The following is a 13,094-nucleotide window of genomic DNA, read 5'->3' on the forward strand; positions in this document are numbered from 1 at the left end:
GAAAATCAGGAGCAGATACCTTTGCTCTTAATTAGCTAATGAATTATATTAACAAGGCTGGATAGTAGACACCTCACTAGCACAGAACAGAGTTAATGTCTCCTTCTGGGATGTGACCTTACTTTTTCAGAACTAACTGCAGTATCTTCATACAACATTCCTATTTAAATATGGCTATGTACTTTTTTCATACAATGACATTGTAAAAAGTGTAGCCAAGCAAATATGTGTATATTGCATATTTTGCGTATTACAAATATGTAGCAAATATGCATATACATAATTTCACTTTATGCCTATATACTGCCATGAAACATCCAAGCCTCACCAATGAATTAAACCAGGACTTCTATTTAAATTCTGCTTTATCCTAAGGAACTGAGCTAGATGTATCAAACAAGGAAATCTACAAATGGGGTGTAAGGGAAATAATTTCCTTGCAAAATTAGACTCTAAACACAATTCCTAAATATGCCCTACACACTGTCTGGAGTGTAATCATTAGCACTTGATATACAAAACATGTCAGTGGAAGCATCTGCCTAGTGGGATGATCTTGATGCAATCAAAATCTATTCATCCTAAACAAAGCAAACATGCAGAATCTATTAATCCTAAACAAGACCAAAGAGAATTAATGACAGAAATGTATACAGAAAATTCTGATGTAACTCAAGGCTGATAACAGTATCATCAGTAGACGGGGCGAATTTTATCAGATTACTGAAATAAACTTATTGCTAAGAAATTAGGACCCTCAGCCATCAACCAAGTGGATCCATCAGTGGTAAAACTAACACGAAGTGAGAGATGCTGATTATTGAAAAGCAAAAATCTTCCCATGCAGAGCACTGTCTGTCAGCTTACATTAAATAGGTAGTTCATTTATAACTGGACTCTCTAAAAAAAGTAAATCCATGGTAATGAAGAAAAAGAAATCAGTATCGTACAAGATGCACTAAAGTAATTGATAAGCAAAATGTATTTGAGGGTTCAGATTATTCTCCTTCTGAATTCACAACCACGTGCCTACTCCTGAGACATACTACAGTGTTTTGCAAGCAGAATTTTTCAGCTATGTTTCCTATTCCTCAGACTACCATGTATTTCAAAACTGCAACCATCAGACTGATAAAATTATGCAGTAATATATCATATTCTTCCTCCTAGACTTTTTAATCTTCTATTAGTAATTTCTTTGAAATAAAGTCAGCTATATTTAGAGTGAGTACAGAAAAAACCACAGTAAATTCATTTAAACAGATATATTTACTATCTCTATTTTGAAGTTTTGAATAGATTTTTAAAGTATTTCTTTAAGGGGGAACAAATCCTGCATACCTTACTTCATATGCATCTCTAATGAACACTGACCTACCAAAGCCAGAAAGATACCATCTTTAAAATATGTACCTTAAAGCGTATTCCTAAATAAAACAAATAATAAAAGCATCGATTAGATGTACTTCCCAGCATGTGCTCAAGTAAAGTACTCATACAGTTAAGAGTCAGATGTAAAACTCACAAGTATGGTAATGGAGAGAAGGAAACTAACCAAAAGAGAGTCTGCGGTTTAGCTGAGGCTCAGCCTGTCCCAGTTTTGGTTAGCGCTTGCCTTGCATTCAATTCTGAATGTGACAAACCTCAGTAATTCTCATTAAGCATTCCGTCTAACAAGAAAATCGAAGAGAAATTTAACTGAAAATGATGGCATCCAAAGAAAGGAGAAGAAAACAATGAAGTTATTTCTATTGGTGCAATACTCATGTATTACTGTAATAGTTCATGATGGTAAGAGGGCCTGATATTACACCATCTATACTTTCATTCCACATTACTAACATATAGCTACTTGCAAAGGGTTTAGATTATACTTGTTGAAAAGGAATTTAAAAGCAATGTTACAGTCAGAACTGTGATATAGTAATCCTGTTTATGGATAGATAAAGCAAATGTTTGTACTCTACAACACTTGTTCTAGGATTAACATTTCTATTAAAAATTATAAATGTTAAAATACAATTTTTAATTTTGCTTTGTTAAATAATGTGTTTTCACTAAATGTGAAACAGTATTTTGTAGTTTTCAGTGTTATTTTTTGCAATTATTAGAGTCCCTTAAAATGTATAGAATATAATCTGAACATTTTATATTTCTTCCATTTCTGAAAAAATGTTGATAAAGAAATATATGTGCCAAGGTACAGTTCTGCCTGCCAGTCAGTTTAATATCCCAAACCTTCCATTAAAAATAAATGAGGTCAATTCTTGAAACCTGAAAAGTAGGGATCCATTTGTCTCTGAGCTGCAGGAAATTTAGGCCATTTTTTCTTCTTTAACTATTTTAGATGTTACATTTTTTTTCAAAGGTATGCCTTACCTTTTGCCTTTCCAATAGTTAGGAAGTATTAAATAGAGTGATGGATGCAATGACAGTTCTGTGGAACATAAAATCAAATATACTTTACTTAAGGATGTGTTTTAAAGGCTTTATGTTTTTATGTGTTTGTGAGGCACAGGAAAATATTCATTTCTACAATACTTTTAATGAGCCTTCTTACTGCTTGACCAGATTTTACATAATGTGATACTGCCAGGGAGCTTTGTTCTTCCCTAGAGCTTTGCAATCTCTCTTATTGTTTATAAATCTTCTCATTCAAACAGCTTAATGCGTTTCCCAGTGGATGTACCTATAGCTACTAGCCCATTATGTTCTACAAGGGCTCACGCAACTTCTGAGTCCAGATTACAATATTCTTATTGGCCTTGAGCCAATCTGCAAGGTAAGTAGGTTTAGCGATGCAATTACGTTCCAGAAGACTTTTAAATAAATTGTCAACTGAATTCAGAATTCCTACAAGACTCCAGCTGCTGTCAGATCAATGTGCGCACGAGTTGGATAGAAATGAACTTCCTATTGGAGGTCATATTAAGATATTCTAAGAGTATTCTAGCATATAATTTTCATATATGCCTGCCAGTGCATTCAGTTTGACATGAAAACCGACAATTCATTTAACTAGGGTAAAGACAAACTCCAACGTAACTCAACACCAGTGAGAAACAGTTTAGTTTTTGACCATTTGCAATGTAAAAAGTGATCTTAAAAGTTTGCGTGGGTACAAAGAAACAGAAGAAAAAAATTGATAGATGTGTATGGAAGCAGCCAAAGGCATGCTGGATTCAATGTTTCAGTGTGTTATCTTTTGTTGTTGTTTGCCATGGGAACAATGAAATTCACTTGTGGGATCAAAATCACACCATTATTGAAATATACATTCAAAAAGGACTGGAGAATAACTCGTATATGACAAAAGTATTCCTTTGTCACCCATCTCACACTTACTCAATGCTTAATGGAAAGAGAAAAATATTGGTGAATCCAAACACTCCTGAGCTGCCTTTTCCCCATGAATTTGAATACTAATTAAATTCCACTAATAGCTTCTTACTTTACTGAAAACCAACACGATTTTCAAATCAATTATACGCTGAAATTGTACATACTCTGAGGAAACCTGGGTGGATTGTCGTTGACATCAGTGAGTGTGATATTTACAGTTGTTGACCCTGACAGCCCTCCGACCTGCCCAGCCATATCTTTGGCTTGAATGACAACAGAATAATGTTCTCTGGCTTCCCTGTCCATGTTGTGCAAGGCAGTCCTGATGACTCCTGTGAGGGAAAGAAAACAAACAAACAAAAGAAAGATCAGGATTAGCTTTTTCTAGCAAGAGGAAAGGCTGGGCATAACCTTTCTTTTCAGGAAAGGTGAGACATGGCAGATTTTCTGGAAATGCAAAGCTTTTCTACAATCAATTAGTTGTGGTTTTATATATATATATATGTACGTATAAAAATATATACAAATATAAAAATGTTAGTTGCTTGAGGATATGAAGAAATTAAAATCATAAATACTAAACCAACTATTATATTAATAAATAATTAATCCAACTTATAGAACAGTTCTAGCTGAAAGGTACATTGTCAAAATTCCAGTGTTTTCTCAGATATTGTAACTATTTAAATAGCTACTTAATAGAAATATTAATGAATGGGAACTTTTACCAGACACAAATTGCTTTTTAAGAAAAGTTAATTTCTGAATTAAAATATGACATACCTTTTAAGACTACCCTGAAGTCAAACTTTCTTATTTGACAAATCTCAAAAAACTGTATTTGATACATGTCAATCATATACATTTCATATAAATGTTCATACATGTTCATAAGTTTGACTTACCTAATACATATCTGCAAAATGAAAGATAAACTATTATTGGTTTTACTATAGTATAAAGCTAAAATTAAGTGATTCTAAAATTGTATTTATTTTTATCCAGCACCATCAGAATTTTTTTTTAACTTTTAGTCAATTACACATGCAGAAGCAAAGACTACAACAAAGTAGGAACAGTCAACCTTCTGGGCTCAGTTTCAGTTATGTGATCTTTTTCACTTATGATGATGCCTCTAAATTATCCCCTGCTAATTTCTTTGATCACAGGCTAACAGAAACCTCATGGAGTTCAATAAAGGAAAACGTCGAGCCTCGTGACGGGGAATCAGTACATACTGTGGACAGACTAGCTGGGGAGCAGGATTACAGAAAAGGATCGAGTGGGTCCTCAAGTTGGTCATGAGCCAGCAATATGCCCTTGCAGTAAACAAAGCCAACAGCATCCCAGGCTGCATTTAGAAAAGCACTGCCAGCAGCTCAAGGCAGGGGATCCTTCTCCTCTGCTCACCACTGGTGAAGTCACATCTGGGTTCACCAGTCCATAAAAGACAGGTAGACTGAAGCAAGTTAACAGAAATAATAAGGAAAATATAAGGAAAAAATAAGGAAATATTTGAAATGTTAAATTTATTATCAGCAAATTTTGAAAACCCTAAATTTTTAGCAGAACTTAAGTTTGGACTCTTAAACTGAGTGACTGTTTAACTAGTAAGAAAATATACCATAGGATTATCAGATATTGCTTCTGGGTAAATTTTAAACATATAATAGCCATTAATACAGAACAACTTAAGAAAAGCCTTGCTTTTCTAGAAAACATGCTGTACAGCATGACTCAAGGCTTTAGATTTCCAGTCTCAGATGACATAAAAATTGATTTTCAGAACATTGCTTTTCTTGTACTTGAAAATCACTTTGCATTTCTTCAGTAAAATCATTTAGCCATTATTACATACAAAACGAAATTTTCATGTAGCCTACACCATTGTTTCCATTCTATTCTAAAAACAAATTATACGTAAATAGCAGAATTATCCACAAAGAATAATATTTTAAAGTATCCATGAAGTATCCATGAAGATTCATAATGATTTTAACACAGTTTTACACTGTAAGTTTTTCATCCCTTCAGAAGCGTAGATTCTGGACAAGGTGGCTAAAAATAGTACACCAGTCTGTTCTAGCTGATGTTTTTTTCCTTTACATGACACAGTTAGCAACAGATCTTTTTCCACAAATTTCACCATGATATACTGAAATTAACCACAATTTACATATATTACACCAGAAAGTCAAGGAGAAATTTGAATAAAAGGAACTGATATGACTTAAATATGCCATTTCATCAAAATCAATATTGTTCACAAAATCTGGTATTACAGTTCTGATATTTCATTTTGTTGAAAAAAAAGGAAGATAGAAAAGTATTGAAATTAAAAATGTCCTGCTTTGACACTTTTCAAATCAATTACTTCAATTTTTCACATTGAAACCAAATTTACTGAAACATTTAATGTTCATCTATAATGTTCATCTATAATGTTCATCATGAAGGGGGTATGAGATTTTTTTTTTTTAAATTCCATTTCAATTTTAAACAGACTGAATTTTTCACAGTGGAACATCTGTTTTTTGTACAATCCTCATAATTACACTAGTCTCTTATATTTTTAAACTAATATAAACAAAGAGAAATTCCTCAGAATTACAATTGTTATCCTCTTCCTTTTAGCTTCAAGGGATTCAGTACTGAATCAATGCTTGTAGACAGTTAATAAGGATTTTTGGATGACTAATCATTTGATCTCTCCCACTTGCATCAGATTCCTCTTTTCTAAAAACTGAGTAAATTAAAGTGGGCAAGTTTTTAATTATAAAATCTTGTTCCAAAGCTTAGAATAAAAAAAAATGCACAACTGGTGCTGAAAGACAGGAAACAAGGGAAGATTTAGCTCTCTGTTTTCTTGGTTGTGTATACTTATATACATCCCAAAATTATCATCATACTGTCATCAGTATGGAATATGTAAATACTATGCAGACCCTAATGCTCTATCCTGTCATTAGCAGCTCCACTAATTTTTCTGGCAGTGTAGCACTAAAATCATGCATCATTTCAAATTTCTCCAATGACCCCAAGAGGCGTATGGAGAAATTTCTTAGTTGCCTTTACCAATAAGATAATATGAAATGCTCCTGCAGTTCCTTATAAAGTAGGAATTGTCCCTGGGTATCTTCAGTATACGTGGCAGGGGCTCCTACATATCAAACAAGAAGACAGGAAGTTCATACTAAGGAAGATATCTCCCTGTCTGAAACAGCAAGGAAAGAAGCTGAAAAAAGAAAACTGTCACAGGTTTTTTAACTTAAACACAGCCTTAATTTTGCCTCACATTTTCTAAGCAACACTGCAACTTTGTTAACTGAATACTTGTCAACTATGTTTCCAATATTTAATCATTTTTACTAAGGAAGGAAATAAAGAAAAAACAGAAAGCAAAATGTAGACATAATTACAGGGATGCTCCACGCTGTTTCTGGTATTAAAACAAGAATTCTTATAGAAGTTTGACTACTTTGTCAAAAAACATGTACTACATGTGGTGGTTTAGATCTTTTTGAATAGAGTTGAGAAGGGGACAGCTCTGGAACTCTGGTCTGCCAAGTTTAGTCACAGCTATTTTAATCTTAAAATAATGTGTGATGTGTTTTCCCACATGGAAGGCTCTCTCGGAACACTTTTTGTCTAACTTCTTGTAACTTTATTCACATCTAAATTACATGATTTTTTTGGTGTTTTTTTCTCTGACAATCTCTGAGAAATTTCACACTCTTGGAAAGCACATTTTCCAATTTGAATTTATCTTCCCTGACTACGTATGACCAGAAACCTACCTACATTCCAGATGAGATTTTATCACCACCTTTTCTAATATATTTTTTTTTTTTCCCCAGATTACATCACACTGGTGATTCATCTATGATTGACTACTATACTCAGGACAATCTCAGAATCACAGAATTGCCTAAGTTGGAAGGGACCTTTAAGATCATCTAGACCAACCATAAAAAAACCCCAAAAACCAAACAACAAAAAAAACCCACCCCAAAACCCAAAAAACAAACAAAACACATGCACCAACACTAAACCATATTCCCGAGCACCATGTCAATTCATCTTTTGAATATCTCCTCCAATGACTCTTACAAATTAATTAGACAAGCCTTACTGTAAAATCACAGAATGTCTCAAGTTGGAAGAGACCCATAAGGATCATCAAGTCCAACTCCCTGCTCCTCACAGGACTACCTAAAACTAAACAATATGAGCAAGAGCATTGTCCAGATAATTATAAATTAGTCCTGCAACTAATGGCATTTGTTATGGCATTTGTCATCCCAAGTAACCACTACGTGTGATGGAGCCCTGCGTTCCCGGATATGGCTGAACACCTGCCTACCAACTGGAAGTAGTAAACTAACTCCTTCTTTTGTTTGCTTGTGTGTGCAGCTTTTGCTTTACTAATTAAACTGTCTTTATCTCAACCCATGAGTTTTCTCACCTTTACTCTTCTGACTCTCTCTCCCATCGCATCAGCAGGGACTGAGAGAGCAGCTGTGTGGTGTTTAGTTGCTGTCTGAGGTCACATCGTAACAACTACATAATACTATAAAATTTCAGTATGTTCTTCTTGCTCTTGCCCTCAAAGACATAAGCTTCTTCTTCTGTACTGATAATTGCTCACAACTTTTTGCAATCAAGAAATTTCTTCATGACCGTCCTGTGTTTATCCTCAAAACATCAGACAAAATTGATTGAGAAGAACATTCAGATGCCAAGCTCTGGAAAAAGACTAAGATGTCTGCTACTGTGGGTAGCTTCTTTCCTTTCCTTTTAGTCAATGCCTCTGGATTTGAGAAAGCCCTGAAAATAAATTTTTTTTTGGCAAGTTTTACTTCCTTCTCCAGTCAGGCTCTCCAGATTAATTCCTGATACTGAAATGCAGTCAATTCCCTTTTTTCCCCAAGTTTTCTTTAAGATACTTCTGTGCTCTGCAGCATCTGACAATGTGTTATGTTGTGGTTTTTAGCATTCTGTGAAGAACCACTTTACTTGCATTTAAGAAGAGCTACAACAGAAGGCTCAACTGTAAATAAGACTGTAAAAATCAAGACTTTTTAATTCAATATTAAGAAAATGTCTGCCACAGCCAAGTGCCTAACTATGCATTTACCAAAGTAATTACTTACTCACCTAACAGTCCAGCATATTTGAAATAATTTATCTTGTTATTTATACAAAATAAAATCTTATTTTAGATTCAGTAACGGCTACAGAATTTTAGTCAGCTTTCTTTTACAGCCTACTCCTGCATGAGGTGTGAATGGAACCTTCCCAGAATAAACCACGGTTCATTTTAACATTTTGAGCGAAAAGATTTTCTATCCAGTCAGAAAAAAATTAAACCAAACAAAACAGCTCCACTTTAACGACAAATAAGTTTGTGATGGGCAAGTTAATTTTTTTGTTTTTTTGGAAAACTTCCATTCCGTTGCTGGATCATGAGCCTGGTCACTAGAGATTTTCTGAAGGACCAGTAGGTCATTCTAGATCTCCAATATTCTAATTTTTTATATATCTGTCTTGTCATGATCACAACCACTCAATTGTTCAAATATAATTTTAAATATCTATTTAATAACTGAATAAATGTGTATTTTTTTTTAATTACTGAGGGAAATAAACTATTGCAGATGGCAATTTCATTAATATTATTTTTATTTTGTAAATAAAAGCTCTATTTTTATCACCACTTTGCTTTAGGATATGTAGCTAGATTATTTTATTGTAACTTAATATTCTGAATATATTGTAGATAATGTATTTATTGTATATATTGAATACATCGTATATATTAAAATAGATTTCAAAATCTAATATTAAGTACCTTGAAAGAATCAGATACAGCCCTTTTAAGAGAAAGAAGTACTGTTTTTGTTGGGTTTTCATTTTAGGACAAAATCTGAGCAGGTACCAGACACCAGATGCAATTCTTTTTTCTTAAAACTTCAAAATAAACTTCAAATTTAGAACTCCTAGTACACTTTGACTTGGAGTTCTGATTTAGTTCAAACTATAACTATAAACAAAATATGCAATACAGACATTTTGTTCATACCCCACATTCTGAATGCTTTTATAACACAGATGTTTTAATCTGGGCCTTTGAGGCAGACCTACTTTATATAACTAACATACACTTTATTCCTTTACAGGGACATCACTAGAGACTTCATGGATAAAAGTCAAAGCGCTGTAAAAATTAGAATGGTCAATTTTCTTCTACGGTCATGATTATAGTACTGAAAGACACTATGCCCTTGCTAGGAAAATTATCATTGAAAAAAAATACATGAATCCAACATTGAAAGACAATTGCTGTAAAAAATAGGAAATGCTGAAAAATAAGTATATTTTAAAAAGAAAGTAGTAAGTTTTTTTTTAAAAGAGTAAGTTACAATCGTGCTCATCTAATATTAAAAGAAGAGGGGGGTTAACCAGATTGATTATACTATAATGGAAAAAAAGAAATCAATTCAATTTACTATTAGTAAATATAGCCTTCTCAAAAATCTTGATGAGTACAAGTCTGAATTTGAAAAATGAAGAAGTCTTGTGCTGAAGCCTCCTGAATTAATTAATTTGAAGAAAGCTTCACTGACTGAGTGGAAAATACACTAATTTATGTGGCAATTGCATGGATGCCAAATGTAATCATAGCACCTTCCACTGTTTTCATAATATAAAGCATATTCAAATGAATTAAATTAAGAATTTTCTGCCATGCTGCCTCCCAGACAGCAAACAAGAAACTCTAATCTGCCATATGTAATTTCTGCAAATCAAAGGAATATCTGTTACAGAAATAGCACAGCAAGTGGCCACCCTATTTGACCAGAAAGTTGTCATGTTTTCTCTTGCCAACAGTTAAAGTGTATGTATACAAACATCAGGTTTGCCAGCTCTGTTTCAGTTAGTATGGTTCACAGTTTCTTAAGTACATTTCTCTAAGCCTCTTGTAGGCTGGTCTAATCAGCAGGATACTATTATCAGGGACGTTTTCCCACTGAAGTGCTGTACTTGTTCCATTGTTTTCAGATTGCTGCTACTTCCACGTCACTATGCTATGAAAGAGAGATTTTCTGGGTTTAGTGGCAGTGGATTGTTGTTTTATTCCACTGATTGTTGTCGCTCCTGTAAGCATCAACTTTTCACTTTGGTCCAGACATCCAGACATCTCAGTTTCAGAAAACTAATGACTTTTTTTTTGGTGCAGATCTCATTATTCAATCACAACTCAAACTCTTTCAACAAACCTATGCCTGGTGTGGCTTTATATGGCTGTAAAGGTACCTGTCTTCTCATTTGTTTGAGTTGTGCAGACATGGTTCTAATGTCTGAGGACCTCTGTGTAGGTGGGACTGTAAACCTGAGTTTACATGCACAACCCCAGTGGCATCTGGCAGGCTGTATGGCTGCAACTTGAAGTACTGTTTATAAATACTTTTTTCTGTGTTTAAAAGTAGCAGAGAAGAGTTAATCATAGTGAGTAAAATAGTGGTCAGATTGTAGTACAGACAGGATGGAAATATATTTTAACAGAAACAGTCAGTAGAAATGGGACGGAATGATGTGCTTCTGTCATGGTAACGATAAAGTACAGAGTCATTAGATTAAGCTGGATCCAGCAAGACATACAGCATCAGTTCTTCAAATATTTTCTCGTTGAAGGAAACCAGCTTACATAACCATCTAAACAAGCATGAGCTGGACTATAAGAAAATGAGGTTTCAGTTTCCAAATTATTTTCAGAATCTCTAAAAGGAGTCAGTGGGGGGCAGCTGCCACTTGGTACCCCAAGAGTTGGGCAGGAGAGTCACTGGAAGCCAGAAACCTGGCTTTTTCTATTTAAGCAAGCAATATTTTTCTCCAAACACATTACATGACTTAACACTTGATTAGGTACAGTGCTTGTAATCATTCAAATATTAAAGATTTAAACTCTTTTTAAGCAACAATCCTTACCTTGGAAAGAAATCTAAGTATAGCTTAGATTTTTAGTATAGTTTACACAACCTTATGCATCCACAGTCAAAATACATTCTTTCAAAAAACTGAGGTCTTCAAGATTAATGGTGAATTCTTTATCTAATGGGTTCACTGTTCAAAGCCAATGGGATCACCAGACCCCCCAGACATCTCAGACCTTCAACTGAACTAGCACTATACTGAACCTATCAGTCTGATTTTTGGCTAAAGCACGTCCTCCTGAAAGCATGTAATTTTGAGCTGAAGTGATCAAGAGGTAGAAAATATTACCTATTTCCTTGGCTGAATATTCCAGTTATTAATCATAAAGTCAAAGGTCTGCCCTTCATTTGGTAGCGTGCACATTTAATTTCAAACCACTGACTCCTGTTACCCTCTTTCAGACTGTTCCCAGCATTTCTCTTTTAAAGGTACTGCTGTATTCTCATGTAGCTAACCTTTCTGCTAAACCAAATAAGCAAAAAACTTTTCACTGTAAAGTCTTTTCTCCCACTCATAACTTAAGTGTTATTTGCTCTTTCCAGTTTTCCGTTTTTTTAAAAAAATACCAACAAACGAAATTAATATTGACATTTCAACAAAGCTACCCCCCCCATTACCAACCTCTGACATTCCTAATCTTTTAAAATATCTAAAGACTTTTTTTTTAGCTCATTACTTCTTGGGGAACTCATTTTGAGCTGCTTTACCCTTGCTTACATACCTATGGTTCTCCTGTATATAGTCCCATCCTCTTCAATCGTAACTGCACGACTTTGCATTTATTGCATTGAGTGGCACAGGATCCCAAATAATTTGGGTTATTTTGACAGAATGTGCTGTCTTCACCTTTATTCAGCATTCTGCCATTTTTGTGCCATCTAAAAATTTTACCAGCAGTAGTCTAATGTTAACTTTTAATATACACAGAAAGAAGCTGAGTAGAGCCGGTATTACACCACTTCCCTGGTGGAATCTCTTTCATGAAGATTCTGCCTTCATGTCAACTTTTTACTACCACCCAGGTAGCCAGTTCATAGCCATTTCGTATGTGCTTTGTTGCTACTACTTATTGCTATGTATTTAACTGGAATGGCATGTGACACTGCAGTTATCTTTTTCAATGTAACTTGCGATTTCATAAAACAAAGAAATCGGGTTTCTTTATCATGACCTATTACCCAGAAAAACACATTGAAAGGGAACATTGCTATTTCTACTTTTTTACCAGCTAAGTTCTTTCTCAGCCTATTTTTCTTTCTTCTTTTTGCTGAAATTTACCAGTCTCCTGTTGCAGATTTCCTTTTGCTTGACCTTTCAGAAAACTGACACACATTTACAGTCTGCAGATTTCCTTATCTACTTCTTTATTCAGGGAGAATCTATCACCTTTCCAGGTTTTGGAACAGGACAATAATTATAGTTCTCCATTAATCTAGGGCTGTTTCTAGAAGACGCAACATTTCACCATGAAAAATAGGAAAATTCTGCCTGTTTTATTTATGTGCAGATTCTGAAAAGAGTTGAGAAAGGGGCCAATTCCTCCATTTCCTCCATAAATCATTTATCAACATGTTACGTCCTGAAAATGTGCAAGTTGCTTCTTCTGAAGTACAAATTACACATAAGTTCCTATGAATTTTCAGATGGCAAAATAGACTTAAGCGTTCTTTCAAGCAAATTCCCTGAGTGGTTTTGACCTCTCTTAAAATTGCTTCTCCATTTAAGTGGGTTTTTCTCTACACAGAACTGTTGGAGAT

At 34.3% G+C, this 13,094-nt stretch overlaps 1 protein-coding gene across 5 annotated transcripts in view; it reads right to left on the reverse strand.

The window, feature by feature from the left end:
- The window catches only part of CDH18 (cadherin 18, type 2), a 522,827-nt gene that overhangs the window by 70,575 nt on the left and 439,158 nt on the right, over positions 1-13,094 (reverse strand). For all 5 annotated transcript variants that reach the window (XM_014941039.1, XM_014941041.1, XM_014941037.1 and 2 more), the window contains one exon: positions 3,507-3,674. In XM_014941039.1, the coding sequence (XP_014796525.1) occupies positions 3,507-3,674 (168 nt within the window). The remainder of the gene's footprint in view (positions 1-3,506; positions 3,675-13,094) is intronic.

This window comes from Calidris pugnax, unplaced genomic scaffold (genome assembly GCF_001431845.1).
Source record: "Calidris pugnax isolate Ruff unplaced genomic scaffold, ASM143184v1 scaffold8, whole genome shotgun sequence".
Classification (NCBI taxonomy): Eukaryota; Metazoa; Chordata; class Aves; order Charadriiformes; family Scolopacidae; genus Calidris; species Calidris pugnax.